The sequence below is a fragment of the Rhamphochromis longiceps genome, linkage group LG11 (genome assembly GCF_057381845.1).
Source record: "Rhamphochromis longiceps isolate RC_006_pf linkage group LG11, R_longiceps_female_GT1.1, whole genome shotgun sequence".
Lineage (NCBI taxonomy): Eukaryota > Metazoa > Chordata > Actinopteri > Cichliformes > Cichlidae > Rhamphochromis > Rhamphochromis longiceps.
Window position 1 is genome coordinate 12,568,526 of NC_140567.1, and position 27,778 is coordinate 12,596,303.

The 27,778-nt window shown below is 39.0% G+C and overlaps 1 protein-coding gene across 2 annotated transcripts in view; it reads right to left on the reverse strand.

Moving 5' to 3' along the window:
- Nucleotides 1-24,822, reverse strand: part of dnah5 (dynein, axonemal, heavy chain 5) — a 131,979-nt gene extending 107,157 nt beyond the window's left edge. The window contains exons 1-33 of one of the 2 annotated variants that reach the window (XM_085422331.1): nucleotides 24,585-24,822; nucleotides 16,766-16,900; nucleotides 16,555-16,639; nucleotides 16,149-16,327; nucleotides 14,440-14,658; nucleotides 14,140-14,277; nucleotides 13,794-13,970; nucleotides 13,512-13,625; nucleotides 13,253-13,360; nucleotides 12,952-13,074; nucleotides 12,628-12,843; nucleotides 12,232-12,258; nucleotides 11,410-11,517; nucleotides 11,122-11,207; nucleotides 10,217-10,424; nucleotides 9,980-10,093; nucleotides 8,798-9,004; nucleotides 6,914-6,994; nucleotides 5,861-5,951; nucleotides 5,404-5,549; nucleotides 5,010-5,187; nucleotides 4,546-4,785; nucleotides 4,234-4,430; nucleotides 4,001-4,094; nucleotides 3,387-3,529; nucleotides 3,094-3,170; nucleotides 2,888-3,012; nucleotides 2,551-2,786; nucleotides 2,145-2,363; nucleotides 1,945-2,007; nucleotides 1,404-1,642; nucleotides 227-374; nucleotides 15-107 (exon numbers count right to left, since the gene is read on the reverse strand). In XM_085422331.1, coding sequence (XP_085278457.1) covers nucleotides 15-107; nucleotides 227-374; nucleotides 1,404-1,642; nucleotides 1,945-2,007; nucleotides 2,145-2,363; nucleotides 2,551-2,786; nucleotides 2,888-3,012; nucleotides 3,094-3,170; nucleotides 3,387-3,529; nucleotides 4,001-4,094; nucleotides 4,234-4,430; nucleotides 4,546-4,785; nucleotides 5,010-5,187; nucleotides 5,404-5,549; nucleotides 5,861-5,951; nucleotides 6,914-6,994; nucleotides 8,798-9,004; nucleotides 9,980-10,093; nucleotides 10,217-10,424; nucleotides 11,122-11,207; nucleotides 11,410-11,517; nucleotides 12,232-12,258; nucleotides 12,628-12,843; nucleotides 12,952-13,074; nucleotides 13,253-13,360; nucleotides 13,512-13,625; nucleotides 13,794-13,970; nucleotides 14,140-14,277; nucleotides 14,440-14,658; nucleotides 16,149-16,327; nucleotides 16,555-16,639; nucleotides 16,766-16,900; nucleotides 24,585-24,674 — 4,704 coding nt within the window. In that variant the 5' untranslated portion in view covers nucleotides 24,675-24,822. The remainder of the gene's footprint in view (nucleotides 1-14; nucleotides 108-226; nucleotides 375-1,403; nucleotides 1,643-1,944; nucleotides 2,008-2,144; nucleotides 2,364-2,550; nucleotides 2,787-2,887; nucleotides 3,013-3,093; nucleotides 3,171-3,386; nucleotides 3,530-4,000; nucleotides 4,095-4,233; nucleotides 4,431-4,545; nucleotides 4,786-5,009; nucleotides 5,188-5,403; nucleotides 5,550-5,860; nucleotides 5,952-6,913; nucleotides 6,995-8,797; nucleotides 9,005-9,979; nucleotides 10,094-10,216; nucleotides 10,425-11,121; nucleotides 11,208-11,409; nucleotides 11,518-12,231; nucleotides 12,259-12,627; nucleotides 12,844-12,951; nucleotides 13,075-13,252; nucleotides 13,361-13,511; nucleotides 13,626-13,793; nucleotides 13,971-14,139; nucleotides 14,278-14,439; nucleotides 14,659-16,148; nucleotides 16,328-16,554; nucleotides 16,640-16,765; nucleotides 16,901-24,584) is intronic. The other variant, XM_085422332.1, reaches the window with a different exon arrangement.
- Between the last annotated feature and the right edge of the window lie 2,956 nt (nucleotides 24,823-27,778).

Sequence of the window (27,778 nt, forward strand, 5' to 3'; positions counted from 1 at the left end):
TGATTCGTTTGTACCTCAATCTCTTCTTTATACTTGAGTAGAGGAGCCTCCATTATGTTACGCAGCTTGAATGTATCAGTTTCCACCTCAAAGGTATGGCCAGTCACCTGGATACAAAACAGGACAAATTACAGCTATTATCATTATCATTAGGTTCTGGTGATGACTTGATTTCAGTCAATAACATTGAGTTGCAGTGCTACACCAGTGGCCATGTTTCACTAACCTCCGTTATCCTCTTCCAGTGCCGGGCCATCATTGCTTTGTTAGTCATGAGTTCCAGCAGGGGGCAGCACTCACTGAATTCATCAATCGTTTTCTTCAGATCCTGAAAGGCCTGCCACTCTTTCAGAGCACGAGGCAGTTTTCGACACCTGGTAGTTCACAGGACGTGACAGTCAAACTCATATTTATTGTCTTCTTTCTAAACTACACTTTAGCTCTGCTGAAGTCAAGTAAAGTTGACATGAACTAGATTAGATGTATAGTTGACATTTTGTTTGTTAAAGGAAAAGTATTACAACACACTTCAAGTTTGGTATTAACGCTACAAGAGTCATTGGATTGGACAACTTGTTGAGTATCCTTCCTTACTAGCACAGAGCAAAAGTTCATGCATCAGTGTCTGTTCATAGCTTCACTCAACCAAATCAACACCTCCACAACAGATAGCTGACATTTCTGCCAGAGGAAACAAATATCCTCTCTTCTTCAGCTCTGACTATAGCTCTATATTTTCCTTCTGACTGCTTCTAATGTTTATCTAGATTTTCATTGTCAAGTAATCCCTTCCAGCTATATTAAAACTTGTTCTTAATTTCTTTAGGTAAAATAAACTAGCCTGTAGCCTATTAGCCTCTTTCCCCTTCAGTGTCCATTTGACACATGCTGGACAAATGTGACCACATAAAGGGCAAAGATTAGCTTTGCATTGTGAGACTGAAATATTAATGCAGTGTTGATGAAGAACAGGAAGCTTTGTTTCTGCCACTGGAAAAAAAAAAACTTTTTTTGTTGTTATGTAAAACTTTTGGGTTAGTATTTCGAAATTATAACATCTCGAAACAAGTTTCCATATTGTAGCAAGTGAGAGGAAGCAGTTTCTTTAATGCCTGAAAATAAGAGTGATGTTTATGGATGGACTAATGAAAATCATTTAATTTAATTCTGCTTTTTTTTTTCTCTTTGTGATGTCACCAATTCCTGCAGTAATGAGAGGGCTTGATTACACAGTATGAGAAGGTTATTTTCTCACATAGTCAGTTTTGTTTGTTTCCAGTTCAGCTTCTTTCCTGAAAACGTCTCCTTCTTCATTAACATATTTTAAGCTCATGTTACTACATCTACAGTTAAAAGAGTTCAACAGTTGCTTGAATAAAAAACAAACAAATAAATTGCCAAACCTCGTCTGAAAGTCGAGCAGCTCATTATTAATCTTCTCGATGCAGATGTCAGCCCAGAGGATATCATAGTAGCCATTAACTGTATCGATGACATTGTTGTAAAGGCCGTACAACTTCTGCAGCAGAGCCAGTTGCTTCCTAATCTCCAATAGCTGAGGATGCTGGGTAACAGGAAGTCCAAAGAGCTCTTCGCCTCCCGTGTAAGTGATGTACTTCCTGAACAGGTTGTCAAATCGATTCTGAAGAGGAGAAGAGCTACGATTAGGTACAGCTTACGCTCTGATGGACTTTAAAACATTACACATTTGAGGTAAAACATTTGCAATTATCTGAGTATAATTTATACAGAATAAAAAATCTGTCTTTTGCTAACCATGAAATAGAAACTGTAATAGTATAATAATAGTAATAATAATAATAAAAATATAATAGCTCTTTTAACATCAGTTTCAAGTAACTACTTTTCTGAGGCATCAGGTCAATGCAGGATCTAAATATTTACTAACTGACAGAGAGACAAAATAATTAATCACTAACCAACCTGGAACATGATCAGCCGGTCACTGGCATCTTGGGGTGCAAGTCCCACAACCATGGGACCATCCTTAAACAGAGAGGGAAAAGTGTCATTTTAGTAGCTATTATTAAAACTAACCTTAACTGTAATTAACTGAGCATTTATTTGTTGAATTAAAATAAAAAGTTTAATTGAAACAGAGCAAACAGCCATAGATACTTTACCTTTTCATAATCTTGATAAAAGTGTTGGCAGTCTTCCAGAAAGGTCTCCACATTGCTGACCAGTTCTTCTCTGAAGTTTGGCTGCAAGGCGACCAGCTCGTTCTGCACCTCTGTGCTCCGGGACAAGAGCTTTTCCCAAGTGTAGCGCAGAGTATCCACTTTTTCAGCCTCCTCTTTAGCCACTGACAGTTCATACTTATGGAGCATGGCATAGGACTCCTGTGAGGAAAAATAAGATACTAAGTCTTCCACCTGACAAAAACTAGAATGTGCAAATGTGTAATTATTTCTTTCTGAGCTTCTTGTACAGACTCATAAAGTCAAACAGCTAAAAATGTCTCTTTCCCACTGTGTGTATTTGTGTGTATAAAAAGAGCTTCGATAAATATGTGATGCTGTGGTTTACCTCTATGGGCCCAACTTGAAAATCAATAGATATCTGGTGCTCTCTGATCTCCTTCAGTGCGGCCATGGCAATACGAATATCATCCAGGTCTTTGATCTGTCGATTCAGTTTCTTTCCTGCTTCATCTACAAAAGCAAAAATGTGCTCCATCTCTGAGCGACATTTCCTGTTACAGTAAAGTCCGTAGTCCACCATCCAATTCTTGATTTCAGCAGAGAGGGACATCTTTAAGGGTGCTGGCAGGAAGTAATATGAGCATGCAGAGAGCATCATTTAACTTGCTGAAAATCTCAAAAATCTCATTCATGCCGGTTTTAAATTTGTAACTTAATAAGACCTGTGAATAGCGCCAAGGCTCCTACAGCAATATACTCTGGTTCAGAGTTTACTTCCAGCTCTAGATCTCGATAGAAAAGAATCTGGCTCTCAAACTCCGATAACAAGGGACTCCCCTCGATAAATCTGTTCAAAACACAAACAAAAATAGCACTAGTGCGATGTCAGATAAGCAGATTTATATAGAAACCATACATTTCAACGTACTTCCTCATGGTCTCTTCACGGTCTTTCCTCCAGATGTGATGGTAACGGCTAAAGTGATGTAGAGCGGTCACCACTTCCTGCACATTAATATCAACAGGAGAATATGAAATGAAGTGCACTTATAGAAAAATAAAAGACATTTATATTCATTAAATATACAGAAATATAGATGAAAATATCTGTTGTAAATGTGGGATAAAGAAATATAAAAAGTGTATGGCATGATTTAATAAAAGACAGCTAAGTTTGGATTAGTTTCATATAAAAAAATAGCTTAATTAAGTGCCATGTACCTTTTTACTGGAGGTGATAGAGGTGCTAAGTACAGAGATTAGCTTGGCTATTTCCTTGTTCTCAGACACACTCTTGTAGTAATTTCTGGCTTGGAACGGGATGGCCTGGATCACAGAAGCTGACATGTCTGAGGTACTGCCATCTGAAAATGACAGAATTTCACAGAAAACACATTGAGCAGAAATGATGGACATTATTCTTCCAAATATTAACTTCTGGGCTTTTAAAATAATTATATGTTACAGGTCTTTTTACAAGAGAACATGTTAATAATGGAATTACTTCCATTTAGTTTTTCTCTCTCTGTATATATAATTTCTAAAAGTAAAATGTGCTTTTCATAGTGGAAATTGATTATCCCTGCCGCTTTCTAATTAAATATGTATTTAATTTGCATTAAATATGAAATTCTTGAATATTTTCCTCCCCAAGCAATATTATGTGTTTCTGCCCCTGGTCAGATATTTGCTTGCTCTGCTGAGCTGTAAAATCGAGTTGTAATTGTATGCTGAAAACAGCAAATCTTAAAATTTTAAAAATGAGTGAGCTGACACAGTTGGGAGCTGTTGAAGGTCTGAGGTTAAGCTATGAAAGTGATAATGTTCTCTATTACCAGCCAAGCTTCTGTATGTTGTTGCTCCGTCCTCTGTTTCGCTCTCAGAGCTGTCTTGTTTCAGTGCTGCCATTCGCCTTTCATTCATTTGTCTCTGGAAAGGGGAATGTAAAACCTCCGGGTTTATTTAGTACACTGCTGGACCACGACAATATTAGTTTAAAAAGAGCAGTTCTAACAGTTTATTACAGTTATCAAGCTAAATGTCACAAATTGATTTTTCCTTTATTCACCTTAGATATCCTTTCTTTGCTCCACTGGCTGACTCCTTTGCTGACACTGACTACACACTCTACAGCGCGGTTTAGAGCCTGTTGAACCTCCTCCAAAGCTGGAACCATGACAATGTTAGGGATGGAAAGGGTCATGTTTACTCTGAAGATTGCATGGTGATCGGTGCTTTTGCCATGGCTGGTTGGGTCACTTGCAGCTTCAGAGGGAGAGAAGGGTAACACACATAAAGTATTGGAATAGACATTTTATGAGCTTATTTTAAATATTTTAGGCCTTTACAGAAATATAGCAAACAATTAAACAAGACGCACCAGAGAAGTGTATGAGCGAGGACGTATGTATGCGCTTGCGCAACATCTCAAGGGTGTTGCGTGTCACTTTGAGCAAGGCATCCACATTACGGTGGTTGAAGTAGGACAGCAGCTCCTGGGCTTCCTGCTCCATCACTTCCATCAAGTCCCTCTTCTTCTTCCTCCTCACCAACGGAGAAGAAGGACCAACACTAGCAGAACGTAGCAGCGTGTTTCTGGAGAAGAGACGCTCGTCATCACCTAAGAAGGTGACACGTTTACAGTCAATACGAACACCTTCAGCAACACTTCACCTTGAATAAATCAGCATTATAATAAAAGTAAAAACAACAAGGTCCTAAAAAAGGTAATCCCCTTTCCTTTAAAAACCTTTGAACTGCCTTTTTTAACTTGTCTCTTACAGCATTGAATCATAATTATCACACCGTATTGTGTTTGATCGTGAAAGGAAACTGTCAGCATACCTTCACTGTCATTGTGGTCTATGGTCTTGCTCTCTGTGCAGCTTTCTTCCTCAAACTTCTCCACCTCCTCTCTCTGATTGTGGTCAAACTCTAGCAGCATGTTGATCAGTTCATTAGCTGCCTCCTCCACCAGTGAGCTCTTCATGTTCACTTTCTGGGCTTGTCTTATGCAAAGGTCCTAGACACATGCAGATATACAGTTCAGTTCAATGTAATTAATCTTTAGAATAAGAAATAATGTTTAAATACAGAAAAAAGTATTTTAAATGTGTGAGAATTACCAAAACCACTTAATAAATATTGATAGCATCTTTCAGATGTCTGCATAGTTACACAGACTTAGTAGAGCAACAATAACCCAGCGGATACTTTTATTTTATTTGTCTTCGTTTACCCTGGTGGTTTGAACAAACTCCTCACAGGTCACAGGCTCATCCTCTGGCAGGACACACAGGTTGGATATGCTCATCTCCTGCAGTACTGCTTCTATTCTAAACTCCACCAGGTCATTCACTCTGTCCATCAGCAACTCAAGATCAGCTAAACAGACAAAAAAAACCACACAAAAGAGAAAGGGAGGGACACAAACCCACCAAAAATAAGGGAAAGAGGGAAAAATCAAGGGGAACTTGTTATGCGTTTGAACAAAGGAGAGAACAGTGATAAACAGACAATTCAGTATAAAAAAAGACAATGTGTAGAGAGAGAAAGAATCTATTGAATATATGAGTGTTACTTGTGAGAAAGCCACCTATGCAATAAATCCATTAATCACACGCAGCCAGTGCTGAGTTGCAGGAATGTCTCGTGTCAGCGTGTACAGGATCGATCTCGTTACATTTTTTGCTTACCCAACACTTTGTCGATGCGGTCGAGATACTTGTCAATATTCAGAGATGTCCAGTTGAGGGAGGTCAAACCCGGTTGTATAGCCTCATCCACCTGTCAAGTAAGTCATGTATGGTATGATGATGGTGGTGCACTTTGTAAGCAACCTGCTGTGACAGTCAGTCTCATACCTGTCACCAGTTTAATGCTTAGAAAAGATTCATGACGAAACCAAGCAACAATAAAAAAGAATCTAACATTTTTTTGTGTGTTCTTCTGACTTACTAGAGACAACTGAAAATAAAAACATAAAATCAAATGAAATCAAATAAAATGAGTCCTATTTTGAACTTTTATGTAATCACATGACGCTCGATCATGGGATGCTGGGTTGGACTGAAATGCAGGACTTTGCAGAGAAATATAAAATCAAAACAAAGCTTTATTAGCTAGCACTGGCAAACATAATTTAGCTAACTGGAGCGTGCACAACATGAAGGATTTGACATCGACATGATAAAGAACAGAGGGAAACCATCCATCCTTAGACTACGATGACTGAGAACCTTCACAGACACATCCATCCATCCATTTTCTTACCCTTATCCGGGGCTGGGTCTTGGGGCAGCAGCCTAAGTAGAGAAGCTGAGACCTCCCTCTCCCCAGTCACCTCCTCCACTACCCAAAGCTCATGACCACAGGTGAGGGTAGGGACAAAAACTAACTTTGAGTCAAGCTCAGTTGCTTTGATCTCTTGCCCAAGATGTTGATTTTTTTTATTTTTACCAAAGTTCATTTTTTGGGTTAAATAAAAAACACTTTTTTGGACTTTAACCTGTGCCTGACTGTCCTTTACTGTTCGGTCAATCACTCTAGGATTCCCAATCCCAGCCGGCCACCTCGCACCAAGGGCGCGTCTCCAGGAGACTAGTTCCAGAGCCCAAGCCATTCACATCCACCATATCTAGCCGCTACCTCTCAACACTCACACACTAACTCAGGCTCCTTCTCCATGAGAGAGGTGACATTCCATGTCCCAATTGCTAGTTTTGGTAGCCGAGGGTCGGTCCACTTACCTTAGCTACATGTGGCATGGCCAGCTGTTCAAAGACACTCTGAATCTTGGCACGCACTCTAGTGTTCTCGCTCAACATCAGCTGAAATGAGATAGATGCATGTTGGAGCATTTTTGCAATCACACAAAAGGGATGAACTGAATTTTTCAGTTGACAATAAAATGGGTTTTTGTCGATTTTAGTCATTTTTAAAAATCTGTGTGGAATTTAAACACAATTCCAGGATGTTTTATACTCCTACAGGGAGTGCAGAATTATTAGGCAAGTTGTATTTTTGAGGAATAATTTTATTATTGAACAACAACCATGTTCTCAATGAACCCAAAAAACTCATTAATATCAAAGCTGAATGTTTTTGGAAGTAGTTTTTAGTTTGTTTTTAGTTTTAGCTATTTTAGGGGGATATCTGTGTGTGCAGGTGACTATTACTGTGCATAATTATTAGGCAACTTAACAAAAAACAAATATATACCCATTTCAATTATTTATATTTACCAGTGAAACCAATATAACATCTCCACATTCACAAATATACATTTCTGACATTCAAAAACAAAACAAAAACAAATCAGCGACCAATATAGCCACCTTTCTTTGCAAGGACACTCAAAAGCCTGCCATCCATGGATTCTGTCAGTGTTTTGATCTGTTCACCATCAACATTGCGTGCAGCAGCAACCACAGCCTCCCAGACACTGTTCAGAGAGGTGTACTGTTTTCCCTCCTTGTAAATCTCACATTTGATGATGGACCACAGGTTCTCAATGGGGTTCAGATCAGGTGAACAAGGAGGCCATGTCATTAGTTTTTCTTCTTTTATACCCTTTCTTGCCAGCCACGCTGTGGAGTACTTGGACGCGTGTGATGGAGCATTGTCCTGCATGAAAATCATGTTTTTCTTGAAGGATGCAGACTTCTTCCTGTACCACTGCTTGAAGAAGGTGTCTTCCAGAGACTGGCAGTAGGACTGGGAGTTGAGCTTGACTCCATCCTCAACCCGAAAAGGCCCCACAAGCTCATCTTTGATGATACCAGCCCAAACCAGTACTCCACCTCCACCTTGCTGGCGTCTGAGTCGGACTGGAGCTCTCTGCCCTTTACCAATCCAACCACGGGCCCATCCATCTGGCACATCAAGACTCACTCTCATTTCATCAGTCCATAAAACCTTAGAAAAATCAGTCTTGAGATATTTCTTGGCCCAGTCTTGACGTTTCAGCTTGTGTGTCTTGTTCAGTGGTGGTCGTCTTTCAGCCTATCTTACCTTGGCCATGTCTCTGAGTATTGCACACCTTGTGCTTTTGGGCACTCCAGTGATGTTGCAGCTCTGAAATATGGCCAAACTGGTGGCAAGTGGCATCTTGGCAGCTGCACGCTTGACTTTTCTCAGTTCATGGGCAGTTATTTTGCGCCTTGGTTTTTCCACACGTTTCTTGCGACCCTGTTGACTATTTTGAATGAAACGCTCGATTGTTCGATGATCACGCTTCAGAAGCTTTGCAATTTTGAGACTGCTGCATCCCTCTGCAAGATATCTCACTATTTTTGACTTTTCTGAGCCTGTCAAGTCCTTCTTTTGACCCATTTTGCCAAAGGAAAGGACGTTGCCTAATAATTATGCACACCTGATATAGGGCGTTGATGTCATTAGACCACACCCCTTCTCATTACAGGGATGCACATCACCTAATATGCTTAATTGGTAGTAGGCTTTCGAGCCTATACAGCTTGGAGTAAGACAACATGCATGAAGAGGATGATGTGGACAAAATACTAATTTGCCTAATAATTCTGCACTCCCTGTAGTTACATGCAGCTTTGATCATTTGGTTGTTCACTGTATGCATTTTTGAAATTTTAGCTACAACTGTGTGCTATGCTCACCTGTATTCTATTGTAGTGTTTCTTAAAGACGTCCTGTTTTTGCAGCAGTAGAAGAGCAAAGGGAGGGATTGCCAAATTCATCTTTGTCATGCAGTTCACCTCTCTGATCTGCGTCAGAATCTCTGGGTCAAAGTTCACAAATAACTCGCCAGTTTCTGGAGATCTGACCAGAAGAGAGGCTTGCAGGCCAACTTTGGCATCCTCCATCTGCGTTGAGGTGTTTAGTGAGGTTTATGTGAAGAGATGCAGGGAAAATGTGTGAATAAGAGGGGAGAAAAGATGTTCATTCAGTTTGTGTTTCAGATCCTCAAACTAATTTTAATATTAGACAAAGATAACCCAAGTATGGACAAAATGTAGTTTTTTCCAGCAAGAACTGCAATGATTCTTTTATCTCGCTGTAGAAGAACTTTGCCTCTTTCTTGTTTACAGAATTGTTTTAATTCAGCCACACTAGAAGGTTTTCAAGGACAAGTCATGGCAAAACACCTCAATCTGATTTAACTCCAGACTTTGACCGGGCCACTCCAAACCCTTCATTTTGTTTATTTATTTATTTGTCATTTCCACTTTATTTGTCAGTGACCAAGCAAAAACAGAACCTCTGTAGAGAAAGGATGCATTGTACCAGATTTAGCTGCTAGCTTGTTTTCATCTGCAGCTCCTGAGACGTTGAGACATTCATAGGTGGACTTCCTGGTGTTTTTCACATCTGTTGTCCTGCTACATAACCCAATTACACTTCAGTTTGTGCCGCTTCAAGGCACAAACTGATGGCCAGACATTGTCCTTCAGGAGCTGGTGTGATATTGCTTTTATGAAATGCTGCATTAGTTTTGTGCTGGATGTCACTCTCATCAGTCCACAAAATATATCGGGGAGCATTAAGATGTTTTTTGGCAGATCTGAGAGGAGCCTTGGTGTCCTTTTTAGTCATCCATCATTTTCACCAAATTACTTGTTTACACAGTGCCAGATATAATTAGATAGCTTTCTCCTTTTTAAATTGATCAACTTTGTCTAGTATTAAAATGTGTTTGATGATCTCAAACATGTAAGTGTTAACATATATGCAGCAAACGAAATCACAACACTATATAAAGGAATTAACGATACATATTGTATATAAATGCTCCTCTGTCAGATTTCTTGTTTGTATTATACATTTTACAGTTCGTTAACCTTTTTCATCCAGCTGTGATGGTAGATCATCTCAAACTCCAACAACGCTCTTGCTACACGGTTAAAGTTCTTGATGATCCTTTTTGCCTCTGATGTGGAAAGAACTCCTGGATGCTAATTAGAGTAATAAACAAAACAAACAAACATGATGCATTACATGGATGGGAAATGCCAAACAATTTTATCATTAATCTGCTAGAACCAGCCAAACCTAAACTGAAAGTCAGGCAATATCACCTGCTGAAAGAGATCCATGGGTCCCTGTATACGGCTGTACAGCTGCCGAGCCCACATGATCCGACCGGCCACTGGGGGCAAGTCCCTGCCAATGGGGGGGTCAAGTTTCTGCTTCATGTAGATGCGGAAAACCATTTCAATGTCCCGGCCATAATTTTGTAAAATTTGCTGATACTTCTCATCAATCCCAAGATCTGGGATGCCCAGTCTGTTTTTGGGAAAACCAAAGATACAAGTGGTTCAGCAGAACTCAAACCCAGCAGCAATAAAAATATTTAAATACAGCAATAAACACATAGCAGTACCAGCACCAGTAATGACAAGGACTCTATTTTGTTTGGATGTGCTGGTAAATGTTTTGAGCTAAAATGTGCAAAGGACCCTGTAACTAGCAAACCTACTTGTACATTAAAGCACACTTGTTATTGTCATGAAACGGCTGTGGCAGGCAGGAGGAAGGACCCAAACGCAGAACTCAAAACAAGGGAATGAACTAAAGGAGACTGCTTTATTGCAGTGGCACAACTTCCACAAAAGACACTTAAAAAACCAAAGCAAAACCTAGAAACGGGAGACTAATAACAAAACACTAGGGACGGCAATTTCAGGGGACACAACAAGAGAAACACCTAAACACTTGAAGAAAAATAACAAAAAACAGAAAACTCGAAAAAATTAATAAACACAAAACATAAAGCGACTCTGGACCATGACAGTTATAGTTTACCTCGGTGTTTATTTCAATGAAATAGCTACTCTGAGTTTTTTTTTTATTTTTGATTGCAGAATAGTTTAAAAGTTCAGAGATTAAATGAAGCAGTATGTCACATGAAGCGGCATTGGCAAGATTAGGGAAATTGCGGTAAATATTTCAGAATGATGCTAATTAGTTACCAATGAAATACCTTTGAAAGGTCTTCAGCACATTTAGAGCCCTTTCTGTATTTTCAATTTTTTCAAAGGTGCTATCCATGAAACTCTTCAGTTGATTCTGGAAAGGAAAACACAGACAACAATAATATTCACAACAACGACAGCGCAATGAAATTAATTTTAAATGAAACTCCACCTAATGAATCCTTAATCACCAGCAAATGAACTTGGCTAACCCGCATTACAAAACAGATGTCTAGTCAGTTTGCATTAACTTTATTTGCACAAAACAGGGCAAATGCACTGTCTAATTAACTTACGTGGAGTTCAGAAGTGCTTTTGCAGAATTCCTCATAGTCAACATCAAAGTCACTTCTCCTCTGGTCTAGAAAACTGTAATGTTTTTTCTTCATGTTTAACACAATAGCCTAAGAAAAAAATATCCAGACATCCACAAACACACATTTTAGAAAACATCTTTAGCTCTAAATAAAATGCTCTGTTTTCTTCTGAAGGTATTATTATTAAATGCATAATTAAATGCATACGTTTTGGAACTTGTAGTGTATTAGTCTAGTAGAAATGTAACAGTGCAACTGTGTCTTACTGCAAGCTATGGATGTTCTGCAAAGCTAACTATCAAGTTATACCAAAACAAAGTTTGCAATCTCATCTTCTAGCTCAGTTTGGTTACTTCGAGCATGCATGTAAAACATTTTGTTAAGTTTTTATTCATTCAGGAAGTTTCACAAACTTTAGATAAATATTTTACAAGTGAAACATGAGAATGAATTGCCTGTACACTAAAATGAACACCATTGCACACACTTTTCTTGTGTGAAAAAGTATTAATCTAAACAGAAAACTCAGAAGCTCCCCATGAACTGGCGAAAGGTTTGGGATACAAGTTTATAGTATTAACAAATGGTCATCGCAGGGCTGAGTTTAGAAAGTATTACTATGGCTCTAATAATGAAAAAAAAAAAGAGAGAAAGTAAGGAGTTGGTTTTAATCTCCATGCAATTAGTAGCTATTTTGTTATTAAGGCATATGTATGGCAAAACATTGCACAACAATATTCCACCACTGCATGCTGTCTGCAAGAAAAATGCTAGAAGTTGAAAACTGCAGTGAGACGTTACCTCCCATTTTCCCTGCATTTCTGCAGTCTGTGTAGCCCAAGAAGCAAGAACACAAACACATGGTTCACATCAACAGACTCTCAAAGTATTATGTACTAAAACCTTAAGCATCACAGTTTGATGATGTAAAAAAATGAATTGTTTGCGCAACAGGAAACCACAGAAAAAAATCAGCAGCCTGCCACTGGCATTGTAAGTGTGCAGCCTGAAATTCTGTTCGACAATACAGAGAAACTTTCCATTTACCATAATGACAACACACTCAACATCTGAAGATGCCAGGAGAAATACAGACACGGCTGCCTGACAGTGACATTTAATCAGTTAATGCAATGCCTCCCTGCACATGTCTTATTAACAGGATTTGACAACAGTCTGATATCACAGTATACTCACTTGAAACCTGGTGGCCATCGTCTCCAGCCCTTCTATCTTCGAGTCCTTTAGAACGGAGTAGGTGGAAATGGTGGCGAACATTTCGAGGATCTTGTTCAGTCTTCGCTGGAATGTGTCAAACTTTCCAAAGATGTACATCTCGCTGAAGTCAAACTGTCTTTCTGAAGGAGTCTGCTCCAGCTTCTCCTTGGTTCTGTGGAAACATCGCTGGTATTCCTGGGAAACACATTATGATACAGAACCACATTTTGACTGATAAAAAACTGACAGAGGTGCATTTTGCTACAAAACACATTTTGTTTTCCTTTAAAAATGATCCATTACCTGGTTTAGGCGAATGGCAGCTTTGATTTTCTCAATAATGACTTGCTGAGGTTGGTCCCATATTGAGTTTGTGCCATTATCAGTGATATAGGCCTTACAAGCTGTGATCATCTGGTTTGTCACCTGGAGATGAGGATAAAAAAATGGAAACTATAAATCATATAAATCATCATATAAATTTGTACTTTTTTGTTGTCTTAATGTAAAAGTGTCCTAAAAATGCTTCAGTATCAATCATTTATAAAAAAAATGTAGGATCCCATTGTTCATCATAACAAAAGTCTGTTGATCTGCACAATACCTTTACAAAAAGTGATGTAATCTTTTCAGATGTGTTGTAGTAGCGGGAAATACTGTGAATCATCCTGATGGCATTGATCAGACCTGGGATTGCATCCACCATTGATACCTTGGAGGAAACAGAAATTATAGCTTGTATTTCTTTGTACATCCAAATATAACACACATCCAGCACATTTGTACTGTCTTCACCATGAACGCAGTTGATTTGGTTTATTTTTTAAAATGCACCAGAGTGTGATAAAATATTCTTTTCTCACAGGGTCACTGTTGTAGAGCGGGTCGCAAAACTTCTCCAAGCTGTAGAGATACTTGACGTTGTCTTTGGCCTCATTAACTCCATCTGTGATCCTTGCATCCAGTTCCCGCCATGACTAGACCATTACAGACCGTTACTTAATTAAGGTGTGCACCGTTTTCAAAAAAACCAAACATAATCTCACAATAAACCACTGAAATAAAAGAGAGAGAAGCAATATCCAAGAAAGAGAGCATGTGGTACAGCCACTTAAAATCAGCAGTATATGACAGTCACATCTGACCTTTATGAGCTTAGATTTAGCCAGCAAGACCACACCCAGAGCAACTTTGACATCAGGGCTCTTCAGCTGGTCCAGAAGGTAGTTGAAGCGAGTCATCCGTTTCTTCCAGTGCTCCAGCTCGGCCCGAGGGCCAAGATCATCAGCCTCCTTTCTAAGCTGGTCACTCTCAGCTAAAACCTGCAGAATAGAGGCATTCGATATCACTGCTGAAACTTCAGGCCTGCAGTTTATCCTTCATCTGATACAAGCACATTCAAATAAAATGGCAGAAACCTTGGAATAAATGAATGAGAATACTTTTTCTGTATCAAGTTTGAGGAGAAACACGATGAGAGTCTCTTCTCACCTGTTCTATTTGTTTGATCCAGACTTTCATGCAGGCCTCTATCTTCTCTATGGTCTCTGTGCTGCTGGCAGCTGCCACGTAGTCCGACGGGCCCTTCAGTACCTTCAAGTCAAAGGTGTCGCACTCTTTCAAGGTAACCTGAAAGCAAAGTTGTGCTGTGTTGCTTTATTTGCTACTATAATGCAAGTGTATGTAATGTTTAAACTGTGTTTATTTATCTATGTTAATCTAACCTACTATGTATTTAATTTAGTTTTTGGTAATATGGTGCTTTTATTAGTGACATTGTCTGTCCCCTACCTTTTCCTGAAGGCTCTCCTGTGCTCCAACCAACACAGACACAAAGCTTTCCAATGAAGATATGAAGTCCTGTTTGACGACCAGGGTCTGAGGACTTGTCCCGTCTCCCCAGCCGTGGTTCATCTTCCTCAGTGTGGGAATGAAGATCTCAGAAAGCAGCTGCTCCACACTTTTTAAAAGACCACCTTCCGTTGTATCCAACATATTGAAATTCACATCCTAGAAAATAGTAAAAAAAAGATAATAAAAATCTTAGCATTCATATATTAAACATGCCTCAAAAGAGACCGTCCTAGCTTACTAGCTGGCAAAGAAAACCTTTTGGCTTTTGGCAGAAGTCTCCTTGGGTTACTGTAGTGTAGACACTATAATGGACCAACTATGCATGTGTCCTTCAAGTGAGTCTGGGAAGCTATTAAAAATCTGCTGTAATACTTTGAAAAAGCATTAAAAAAGTTACTATACTGCTAGCAAAAAGGACATAATGTTTTCCAATCATAGTTATAATATTACATTTGTTAGATTAGATTTCATTAGTTTGTGTGGTTGTACTGTATCACATCTGATAAGAGAGAACCAGCACATATGTGACTAAATTAAAAATATACGACTCCCTTTTAAATGATTGTCAGATGTTATTGTGGTTTTCTAAGGGTTTAATCACGGAACCATCCATGGGTCCCAAAGGCCTACTTATAATTTTTTGAACCAAGTGTTGTAAACTTCATGATATAAATTCCAATAATATTTATAAATCGGCTATAACTTTAACATAACCGTTTGGGTCATGCTGACGGACTGGTTTTCAAATGAATTAAAAAATATGATTATTAAACATTGTTAATAATAATCATTAATCATTTATTACTGTACTATACTACTTTAACCCTTCAAAGGTGTGGCACAGTCATCTAGAGAATACAATGTATCCACTAACCCCGTGGCTGCTAGTTAACTGACTTGATTTTAATTAACTAGCAACTCACCAGTCCTCATGAACAATTTGCCAGCAACACATAATTGTGAATCTTTGGTGAACAGCTTCTCTCAGCCATGAGCTGGACACCTCCCTTTTAATAATAACTCCTCTAACTTCATCCACCCAAATGTCAAGTAACACCCGAACACCTGATGTGCCCTTGAATTTTTTTGAAGCGACTAATTAGGAAATTTAGCAAGAGAAGTGCACACAAGTGCTTTCTCTCATTCTCATTACATGAATACACAGACACACACATACACACAGAATCCTGTTTTCCTCTGTCTCCAGCCGAGGGTGTTTTGTAGCAAACAGGACCTGTTATCAGTGGTGGTGATTAACTTTGCTGCAGATAGCAGGTGTTCAGTAGGAATCAATAGCCAGAACCAGCTGTGCTATCACAGCGCCATTACTGAGCTCCCCCAGTGCCTCACTACCTCTGGGTGTAAGAAGCTTTTTTTAGTTAATTGGATATCATGCATGATAAGAACAAGTAAAATAAAAAAAAATCGGAACATTTGTCTCGTGACACTCAGTGCCTATCATTAATTACGTTTCACAAATTGATAAAAGTTGACTTCCCGTAGTGCTCACAACCACAACACAGTCATGGTTAAATTTGTGTTTCTCCACTTGCATGGTTTTAATTGACTTTAAATCCTTTAAATCCCTCCTCTTTCGCAAAGAAATGAATAACTTAGAAATCCCAAAACAATACAAACTGACTCACTCTGTGTATGTTCTCAGAGGTGACTGCCTTTGAAGTATTGGCTCTGGTGAAGAAGACACACACTCCGGTCAGTGCCACATCCCTCCCATCTGTTACAAACACTTTGGACTTCTTGCTGTGACCAGGCTGCTGGGCAACAGGCTGGGCGGGCATAGAGGCTGTAGCTGCTGGTGCTGGTGCTGCTCGCATAAAGGATTGGAAACAACAAAAGGTGTCATGGTAACCAACTTTGACTTCCTATTCTGATTTTAATATTGTGGCATTTACTTGAGAATGGATTACTTTTATGATCTCTATTAGTGACAGAGACAGTTTCATATGAGATAGACGTAGAGCTTCTGTACTGCAAAGTTACACAATATAACTTACACACACTTTTTTAAAAGACTCTAGAGTTTCATGGTACCTGCTACAGTTGGTTCAGTGTCCTGATAGTAGAACATTAGGTGTGGAAGACCGTCAGCCATGAAAAATTGCTCCATGCGGTCAATCTGACAAAGATGAAAACAAAACCTCAGCACTGTTCAGTCCCATTGTAGATGCACCACATTTTTTTGCTTGCTTGTTTCTGTCTTTTAAGGCCTGTAAAGTTGTTTGAACATTTATGTGCAAAGTACCTGATTCCCCTCCAATATGGCATCTTCCACATCTGCTTTCTCCAGCCCCAAGCATGAAGCCACAATACTGAGGATATAGTCATGTCTTCCATCCAGCTGAGCCCGCTTGGCTTCACGCTCCTCTTTCAACTTTTGCTTAAAAAAGTTCCAAAATTTTCAATTACTAAATACCAAGTTCAATTCAATAAAAAAATGTAACCTGTGTAATTTTTCAAAGATTTTGAATGGACAGTTCAGTCATCACATGACCATCTTTCAACTGACTGAAGCTTAGGCATTGTTTACAGGACCCAAAGAACACAACAATTTTTAAAGAAAGTTGGATACATTTCAGTTAACTGTGAATAATGCTGTTCTGCAGCATCCTAATCTGATGTTACTAAACACTTGAGCTTCATATATAAAAGATTCACTGCCACCCTTTTACTTGAGACTCTGCTGCTTGCGTGCAGTGGCTTGTGTTTAGGTCTGGGGAGCAAAATCAGCCACAATGGGTTGCCAGGTCGTGCTGCTTAGTAACACAGGAACAAGGTCAGCCAACAAACAGATTACATGAAACCTGGTGCTGTATGAAGCCGTTGCAGTAGGGTGTATCTAAAATCACTCATTTGCCTTTCATCTGTATAGAAACTGTTTTTTAACCAAACAGGAGATAATAGGAATATTTGTTCCTGGCTTGAAATATTTTTACATTGAAAAGCCCACTTCTAGCATCCTATTGTGAACAGCTATACCAAAATTACTCTTGAGAGCTTCTGCTTTTATACAGCAGTCTGTTTAGACAATGTGAAACAGTTGGATTAAACTTTAACACTGAGTATCGCATAATAAGTGATGTATTTTCTTTGTCTCGCCTCTCTTTTCCTTGTGTGCACATTCATGTGGTTGCCTTGTAGTAAACAGTGATTTTTAACTATATGCTGTCTTATTCTCAAATAACAGTTTCAAGAATACTGTAAATGTCTGCAGTGCTCAATGGTGTAAAGAAACCAATTGGCAACCCCGATGAGACTTTAGAGGTTGAGAACTGAGACTTAAATTAAAACAATGTGGAAAAAAATCAAATCCAAAAGACTGAATTGATATCAAGCAACAGCATTGAAAACAGGGATGAGGAATGTGGCTCTCAACGGTAGAGCTAAAGAAGGGATTAAAATGATTGAATACCAAAAAGGTGAAAGGGAAGAATATAAATTATATGATAGAGGAGTAAAGGAAAGAGAAGAAAAAATGGGATGAGGTGAAAAAAAGTTTTAGAGAAAAGAAATAGATTGAGGAAAGAATTTGTGTGTAACGGAGGACATAAATGCTTGGACATAAACAAAGGACAACTCTATATATACCAAAAATCATAGTGGTCAAGCTATGTTGTCTGTTAGGGCTAAGGGGAGTTGGACATATGAAGCCCAAGACTGTAGTGTAAAAAGAAAAAAAAGACTAAAAGAACTAAAATGCTGTCTAACTACAGCAGCTGCAAAATCTGCATAATTATTCACTTCACAGAAATCCTGGTAGAAATGTTAACAATTAGGATTTTCTTCCAAATCTTTCACTGGCACATTGCTTGCATTTCCTTGCTTAAAAGGTCACTTCAAAAGATAACAGTGTTTTTAGAAAGCACAACAAAACTCTGCACAGTTCAGATGGTTAACCCATGAGCACTTTTTGAATTATAGTATACAAGGCAAAAAACTGAGTTTGGGCAATTATAATGGGTTTTATAGTCAATATCTGCAGTGACCAGCACAATTACGTGAATTTTATTAACATATCAAAGTTTTTTTTAAGACTACCACTCGTTTTTTGTCCTCCACTTGTTCATTTTACTTATATTTTCTAAGGGCACAAAATAGCCAAAGTGAATGTGAAGTTATGTGAAGACACAACAGTGGCAAATCCCTTGAGTTAGGTATCTTTTTGGATGTTTTGATTATTCATAGGTCAGTGTTAAGTGGCTTTACATTCAAACACAATTAGCATTTCTTTGAAAATGGACGGGTACAAAGACTGCACTGAATGTAAATGAAAAAAACCTCAATCCAAAGAAAAACCTTTAAAGACCTTCAGAAAGCCTGGAGAACTACTAAACTCTAGATCCTTGAAAATCCTTGAAAAATGCAAGAATGTCTTGCTCCTTGGAAGCAAACTGGGTGGCTTAAGACAGTATGGACACTTATTATTAATGCAGTGTATGGCTATCCTGTCGTAAAGAATATATCACAAGCAAAAGAACGAGCTATCGATCAGTGTTAATCAAGCGCACTCAGTCTTGATTCAAAAATATTAATTATATTTTCAATATGATCTTTTCTTGCTAGAAAAAATAAATGTAACACCCATCTGTTTAAAGCATTACAGAAACTCTCTGGACACACACACACACACACATAAACACACACTAACATCATGGACTGACTGTAAAAAAAAAAAGGATACCAAGCCAACCGTTGCCAGGCGACCAGCCATTTCACACACCTTCTCTCTGCCCTTATTTCAAATTGGATGAACAGCCAAGTTTCAGTCTTCAGGGTAGACACAAACAATACAGGCACATTGCAGTGTGGCGCAGGTTATTCAAACAAGCAGACTAAGTCACCAGTGAATGCAATACGCAAACACAAAAAATACACTAGTCAACAAAAGCCGGCAAAACACAAAAACACAAATCCACATTTAGTTATTCCCATGACACAGACACAGAAGCCAGCGCTGAAAGACCCAAATAATAACAGATACAATGCTAATAGCTTTCAGAAGCAAACAAAGCCCCATCCTGAGATAAGCTATGGCGAGACAGAGAATCCCTATAATAAACAAACTGTGGCTTTTGGAATTAAAGAGAAAACACAAATGTGCACGGGGACAGTTTGGCATCTGATAAATTTCATCAATTTTAATCCAAATCAGCCAGGGAATAGAAAACAGCAGACACACGCTGTCAAAGTCAACTCAGTCCCTGTAGATAAAGCTTTGCCATTAGTTTTGCTCATTTCAAAGTCTAAAACGTTAGAGCCAATGGCTCGTGAAAATTATGTGAGAGCGAAAACCCTACAATAAAAACTATTCTCTTACCTGAATGACTTTGGAAACAATTTGTCTCCAGAGCTGTTTTCTATACACCTGCGACATGACAACTCCTCGTCTCTTCAAGCCAACCCGTGTATACCTTCTCTAAAACCTGCTATCACGTTCTCATCAGTATGTACACAGGGGAGACATATACTCTCACCCTCGAAGGCTTAGCACTATCAAGTTGTCAGTGGTGAGCGCTCAGCTAGCAGAGTTTGGGCTATACTTTCGTTGTGTACATGTATAATGGCCACTGCCATCAGAAGTGTATGACTTTCCACAGCTAGGTGATGTCAGGGTAGACATGATCCCTTAAGAACAGTAAAACGCCTGCTTTATTCTGACATTCTAGTTCAAGCAATATGTCAAAAATGTTAAGAGGCACTCGACTTAAAAGCACAGGCAATTTGAGAGCTTTATGAGATGGGGCTTCATACCCTCGCTTTTAGGCTGAAATCCCCATAGACGGAGTGATGCTCAGAAAGGAAAAACTCACAGCTCTGTCTGCACATGTGTAGTGTACGCTAATGAACTACCATAAAGGAATGCAAACACAGATGCACAAGTGTCAAACACTGAGGTAATCGCTGGCTCACAGGATTAGCAGCACACCAGAACAAAGCTGTCAGCATTCACTATAATGTAACAGTGCAAATAAGTGCTTGGCAGTGAATTCTGTGTTAAGCTCATGGACATTCTCACCAAATCGCATAGATGAAGCGGTAATTAAAGATTCTAAGCTCCAGATGAAATTTTGACAAAAAGTAGCAGTATAGATTACAGGGACAACTAATTCAGTGGATTTTAAAAGGTAAGTTTTTTTTTTTTTTACAGCAACAGTCACAAAAAGTCTTCAGTTTCCGTCCAGTTTGCCGCAGCAAACCTTTCTGCTTGCTTGGATGCAATTTTTGTACTAATTTCAAAAACAGATCAGCTTTGTTTGTCCAAATTTTATATATGTTTTATTTGTATAATCAGCTACCTAACACCCAATCATGTTAAAAGTTAAAAATAAATAAATAAAAATATGTGATGTGGCATTATGATTTTGATCATTTCCACTTAGTGAACGCATTTTTTTTTTGTCTGTATATCTGCAGTGTCGTGTTAACGGCTTCTTTGGATGCTAACACGGGTGTTAAAATTGGGATTTATCATTGCAACATCATGACATTTTAAATAAATGTAATCTTGTGTCCAGCAGTTTGTGTTGTGTTTTTTCTGACACAGAATTACTTCTACACTTGTTTTATCATTTTATGACACATTTGCCAAACTTATTTTAGGCTTTCTGCCATATAAAACCAGGCCTTCCTGAACAGAAACCCACTAAAATGCCTTTAAAATTGCTTTCACAACTGCATGGTTTTGTGTCACTTAAGCTTTCCACCACATACACGCTCCAAACACATCAGCTGTTTACTAAATGCCGACACATTAATGATGAATTGCATTTGGCCAAAGTTGATAGTCAAGAAGCTCAAGTCATCTGTAACTTCAGAACTCTTGGGTCACCTTACCTTGTTTTGATAGTCTGGCTTGAAATGCAGCATAGTTGCTGTCGGCCTTTCACGCTGACACTTCTTTTCAAGTCATTCCACCCTCTTACTTGTCTGCTTTTTTCATGACATCAGAGAGTTAAAGCTTCCAACAAAGAAGACAAGACAGCGAACAAGTGGCTGCGCTACACTATGTGAGCAATCAGCCTTCCTGTTTGTCATGTGAGAAAGGTTGCTGCCCTGAAATTATCAGACTGTTTCTCCTAAAAGGGTACTGCTAACTAGATAATGCGGTGTTGGATGACCTCCTGTCAGCAGGGTAATTATCAAGGTCCAACTCTCACCTTACAAGTCTGTTACAACAATAGGATGAAAAATGGAGGGTGGTGGGTGGGGGGTGGAATGAAAAGGTCGCATAATACATCATTAGAGGGAGATAGTATCAGCTACAACCTTTTAAAAAAAATACAGAAACAAAAGTGAGTAAAAAATAAATGTTGCATCATTGTAGTACAAATGGCTCTATTAGAGAATGTGTTACGCTCCTCTTAAAGGAAAAAATGTGGCGAGTCATTCGATATAGCCAGTAGTGTAATTTAACAGGCAATGGCACCTTGCTTTGAAAGCAAGTGCTACAAAACACTAGAAATTAAATTAACATGGAAATTCAGTTTAAGCAAGAGTAAAACTTGATGCTTATAGGAAAGGAAGCCGATGCAAGGTCATCACCTGGATCAGCACTTTAACAGTATAGGATTGAACTCAATACCATGTCCGCTGTGTGAAGCAGTAAGCGTAACATGATTATCATTAAGTTGCCTAACAGATTTATTGGTTGACTCATTGTGCCTGATATGTGGCAGTGTGATGCTTAAAAAAATCTGCTATTCAATCAGTTGTTATGTTAGCAGATCCCTTGAACTCCATTGTCTAAGTCTGCTTGGAGCGGCACTGATCAGACAGTTATGAGGTGAGCAGGAATCCCCATGCTAGAGAGATTTCTTTTTAAAACATTTTCTTGTTCTTGCTTCTGAAATGTGAGATTGTGCTGCTTCTTTCCATGTCACTGCAAACTTAAATAGCTTTTGTGACATTTTACAATTCACTGAATAATCAGGAAAAACAATAGATTAGAACCTAATGAGATTAAGCATGCACTACCCCTGGGGTAATCCTAATTATTTACCTAGAGAGCACATATGCATGTGCACAAGTGCATACACAACCCCACCGTCGCCACCAATTAATATTCAGTATCGTTGCTTTTTACAGTCGCATCTTGCCGATGACAGGCACATCCCTCTCCATGAGGATTTGAATGTGAGTCAGATAGTGAAGAAATGGTTGCAAAGCTTTGCATTACAGAGTCGGTCGGTCATCAATTTTTCACTATTCCATGGCTGATTTTCTGTGTGGAACTGCCTGGTTGTGAGTGGCTATGAAACATGAGAGTGACTGTAAATTATAAATGAGGAGGTGGTGAGATCTGAAGACACAGACAGACAAGAGTTCACAGTTTTTCACAGCGACTGCTCACACTGACAGAAGCACAGACAGCTTAAGCAAATGTTTAAGAAAGATGTGGCTCGTAAATGTCATGCCTAATATACTTTATTCTCCTTTCGTGGACCATGGTGTCTTCTTGCATTTGGTTCGCTGGGTCCAATGCCGAAAACTGACTCTAATGAACTGACATTGCTGCATCTGGCCTGTGTTTTCGCACAATGCAGGAATGCCTCAGCCAATTCTATTTCATTACGGTCAGTATCGTAGAAAAATAAGCAAGAAACTGGAGTATTTTGCATGAAGGCAGTGGGTCTGACACACAGACAGAGTGCAGGGGGCTTTAGTCTTATTGCTCATGTCTATTGCATACTAATTAAACATGTACTTGGTTTAAAGTGCCATATTTAGTGCTGCACTGCTATTGGGAGGCAAAGAAGCATAGCTATTTAACATTTCTAAAATGTGTGAAAGGCTGTGCTTTGACTAAAGGCAGAGAACCAATTAACATGGAAAGGGGTTGTGTAGATTAAAGTTTAAAAGTTTATAAAACTAACTAATAAAATGAACTATTATAACTTCCATCCTGGCCTAATCTGACTTTCTTAGCACCTACAAGCAAAAGGAGATTTTTAAAAGTAATGTGTCACAGACCCCACAAAGACCAGTCACTGTAATAATGACAGAGTTCCACATGAATGACAGAAGCTGGATACTCACTGCTCATTTCAAGTTTACTGTTCAGCTGTCTTTGGGCAACATCATCCAGCCTCCTGCAGCAAAGCCAATAAGACAGCAACACCCCACCATCTGGTGGGCTGGGGCTGACAATACAATCAACCACACATTACAGTAGGTTGTGCCACAGCTATCTTTGCCTGCTGTTAGGCCAGAGAATCTAATAGTGTAGTGAGTCTCCGAGCAATTTTCCGAAGGGCTTAGAGAGCTCCTGAGGTGAAAATGAAGTGCAAATTAATCCCATCATTGTCTTTTTTTCTCCCCTCTCTCACAAGAGAACGACATTTCTGGTGTTACACTCTTGCAGCTCATTATCTTGCTGGGTTAGCTACATCTTCCTGTGCTCAATTACTGCAGTATTATATCAACGCTCACTTTTCAATTAATTACAGAATAAAATTGAAAAATAATCATATATTGAAAATATGGTAATGAAATCCCATTAGATAATCTCTTGCACTGACAGATTTCCCTTTAGGGCAAAGTTAAAGTGTTGCTGGGTACGGAAATGAAATTTAAAAATCTCTTTGATTCATGACAATATCGGATATTTTGCAATATATAGCAACTACACAAGATGTAAAATAAATAAAATGCATATCTGCATATGCATAATACAAAACAAAACAGGTTACCAAAAGTGGAAAGGAAAAATTGGTGTCCTGATTCTAGGATACAAGCTGCATGAAGGCAAAATCGTCTTACTTACCGGAGTAAGAATCCAGAGATAGTGAAGACATAATTTACAAAACAAAAAGTCTAAAGAATCAACAACATATATTTTATAGTTTAAAAAAAATAAACTATTGTTTTTGTATAATTTACCTGTTTATAATACAATTAATTGTGCAACACGCAAACCAAAAAATAAACCCACACATATAAATAACAATGGTGGCTTTAAGAAACACAGAACATTAAGGGCAACTAGTAGACTTAGCTCACAGAACTATAAATAAATACAAAAGAAAAAGTGTTGTAGACACTTTTGAGAGCATTTGGGATCAAACCTGCATTTCCTTGAGTGACTCCACAGCCACGGAAGACTGGGTGGGTCTGTTCCTGTAGCTCACTTTAGCGATCCTGGCGCTGAAGGACATGGCTCCAGCATTCCTTCACGGACAGGCCTCCTCAGTAACTGCGTTTTATATCAAAAGCTTCATTTGGACCAAAGCAAAGGCGTTTTACTCCATTATGTTTTGGTGTATCATTTCTAGTGATTTAGTTGACGCTCTCACTTTCCAGGAAGGCCCCTCGTGTTGTTACTGGTTTCCAAGGTAACGAGGTATTTGTAAAAGGGGGCAAAGGGAGAGAGGGCTGGTCTTTAAAAAAATGTGGGCCACTTATTGGCTATTTTGTTGCAGGTGTTTCACATTACAGCCAGCAGTGGATCAAAGGGGCCATGGAATTATCTAGTGGACTTCCTGTCACGGGGTAACCATGCAGATATAAACATGCATTACATGAGCCAAAGTAGAGGGCCACCTACAAACTGATAGGAACTGCCTCCTCTGGTATTAACATAAAACTGTTTGGAAATCTGCAGTTACTGAGTCAGCAGTGTGGGACACTTTTACGCACAAAACATTGAAGATTTAATAGCAGATTTTAAAATGAAAGAGAAAATCTTCTCATGTATAATGCTGTGTTATTGCTGATAAGCAGGTTGATCTGAAGTGCCCCTCTTATAAATTCAGCAGGCTGATTCATGCATTCCAGTGATTGAGAAGCAGTTGTCCAATGCATGGGCTGCTGTGCGTTTGGATCTCAGGTCATTTTTTTTATGTAGCATTACCACCTGCTGTTCAATCCAGTGAACAGCAACGTGAGGTTGAAAACTCTCCCTCTTTCACTAATAAGCATTATGCGTTCACTGGCCTATGTGCTTTTAATTTTTTTAATGACATGATCGAAAATCATTCCCAGTCTGACCATGTAGTCTTCAGACTATGGCAAACCAACACAACAATACAGATGATTTAAGATGCCAGATTTAAATAGTTTCCTCCATTCAACACTATTTACCCAACTGTGCCACTTAACATCGGTATTTAATATGGAATAATTACAAAATGCAACAGCAGAAAATCTGATCAGTTTAAACAAACAATTACTAAATATTTCCATACAGTAGGTTCCTAAGAAAATGTCTGTTTTGATGACTGTTTTTTTTTCCTTCCTTCCAGCGTGTTGCCCCTCTTTTATCCACATTTGCAAATCTCTGAAGAGGAGGGGAGACAGTCCTCTTTCATTTACTGAGATCAACAGCAGGCTTTTTGGAGTTTAAGAGTAAGTTGTTCTACAGTTTCATGGGCTCCTGAAAAATGAAAGTACTGAGCCATAGCACAATCCACTGCTGTGCAATGATATGCTTTAACTTTGCGATGCTCAAAGCCTTTAAAATCAAGTTAAAACTGAAAGTTATCTTCCAATTTACTCACAGCATAAATACTTCAGCGTGGGTTTGAGCTGTCTTTCGAGGAAGCATCATGCCAAAAACAAAAGAAATCAGTTTAGACTTGAGGAAAAGAATTGCTTATGCTCACAAAGCAGGAGTTGGATGTACAAAGTTATCACAGGATTTCCAAATGTCAAGAACTGGAGTGGGAAGTATCATCAAGAAATTTAAAGAGGGCCCCACAGTACAGAACAAGCCTGGCAGAGGCAAGAAGTAAAAGATTTCCAAGACTCCGTGAAGAAAACTAATGAGAAATATGTCTAAGGCGTCTAAATGTCTCTAATGAGAATAACTGCAAAGACACCAGTCAATGACTTAGTCACATCCGGAATTTTAGTCTCAGAGAAGAAAACCACTGCACAGGAATTGACTGTGAGATTGCAGACCAAGAAAATCTCCACTTCTGCAGACATCTTTAAGCCAGACTGGTGTGTGCTAAGGACAAACTGGAGAAAGAGTATGCATACTGGAATTCTGTCCTTTGGTCAGATGAGACCAAACTAGAGCTCTTTGGCTTATGATGCTGCATATGTTTGGTGAAAGAAGGGAGAGAACACCACCCCCACTGTAAAACACAGTGGTGGGAGTATTTACCTTACATATTAAGTGTCCTGAGGTGACTGTTGTTGTGATGTGATCCAGTATAAATAAAACTGAATTGAATTGTGGGGATGCTTCAGTGCACCAGGAACTGGAAATCTCTTCCACTGAAAACATTTCTGATGAGGCTTCTGTGAACAGTAGATGGATCAACTTTGCTGGACACAAGATTGGATCATCCCTTGAGTTAGCTGCCTTGTTATGCTTGAGTAATTTATAGGTCAGTGTTACAGTTTTTCTCAGTCGCTTTGGTGCGTTTCTCAGATCAGAATTGAAATTCTCATAACTATTAGTTCAACCTCCGCAACACTCAGTCATTTGTGCACATCATAGTAGCAATTTCTCCTCTCTCTGAACAAACTGCAAATGATTTTGGACATGAATCAGTTGCTTCCATACATTTCCCTGCTGCTTTCTGACATTTCCATTTGCTTATGTCATGTCAGTCAAAAGTAATCATACCTATGGATGCTGAATAGTCATTCCCAATAAAACTAATAGTCATACATCCATTGCTTGAGTCATCACACACAAAATTGTTGAACTAGTTATCACATGCCAAATATTGGCCATCTGTCAAGCAAATCCTATACCTTTCTGTATCATTGTTCCTGGAAATGTCTCCGAAATTGAACAATTGATCTCGGGTGAATTATAGCTGTCACTCATGAGGAGGCGTGTGAAAGTTTAGTTGTAACCAATGACAAACAACTTGTTCACTGTCAATTATGGATGAATCCTGTGAATCCCCAATTGGCAAGCATATATAAACTGCGCAGGAGCTAGTGTGTACCATTTCTACACTTCTGTGACACAAAATGGAAGGTCAGCACCGTGGAAGAGGGGTGAGGATGCGGGGAGGAAGGGGAAGGGGAAGAGGGAGAAGAGGCAGATATAGGCGGATTCCTAATGAAATAAGGGCTACAATTGTGGACCATGTTGTCAATCACGGCCTCACCATGGAGGAGGCTGGTCGAAGGGTGCAACCCAATATTGGAAGAACTACTGTCAGTTCAATCATTCAAACATTCCTTAGGGAAAACAGGTATGCAAACAGTAATACACTGTACTGTACTGTGCCATCTCAGACACATCACATGTTACTGTACTGTATTTGCAATTTCACAAAAAGTTCACTCTGCACCA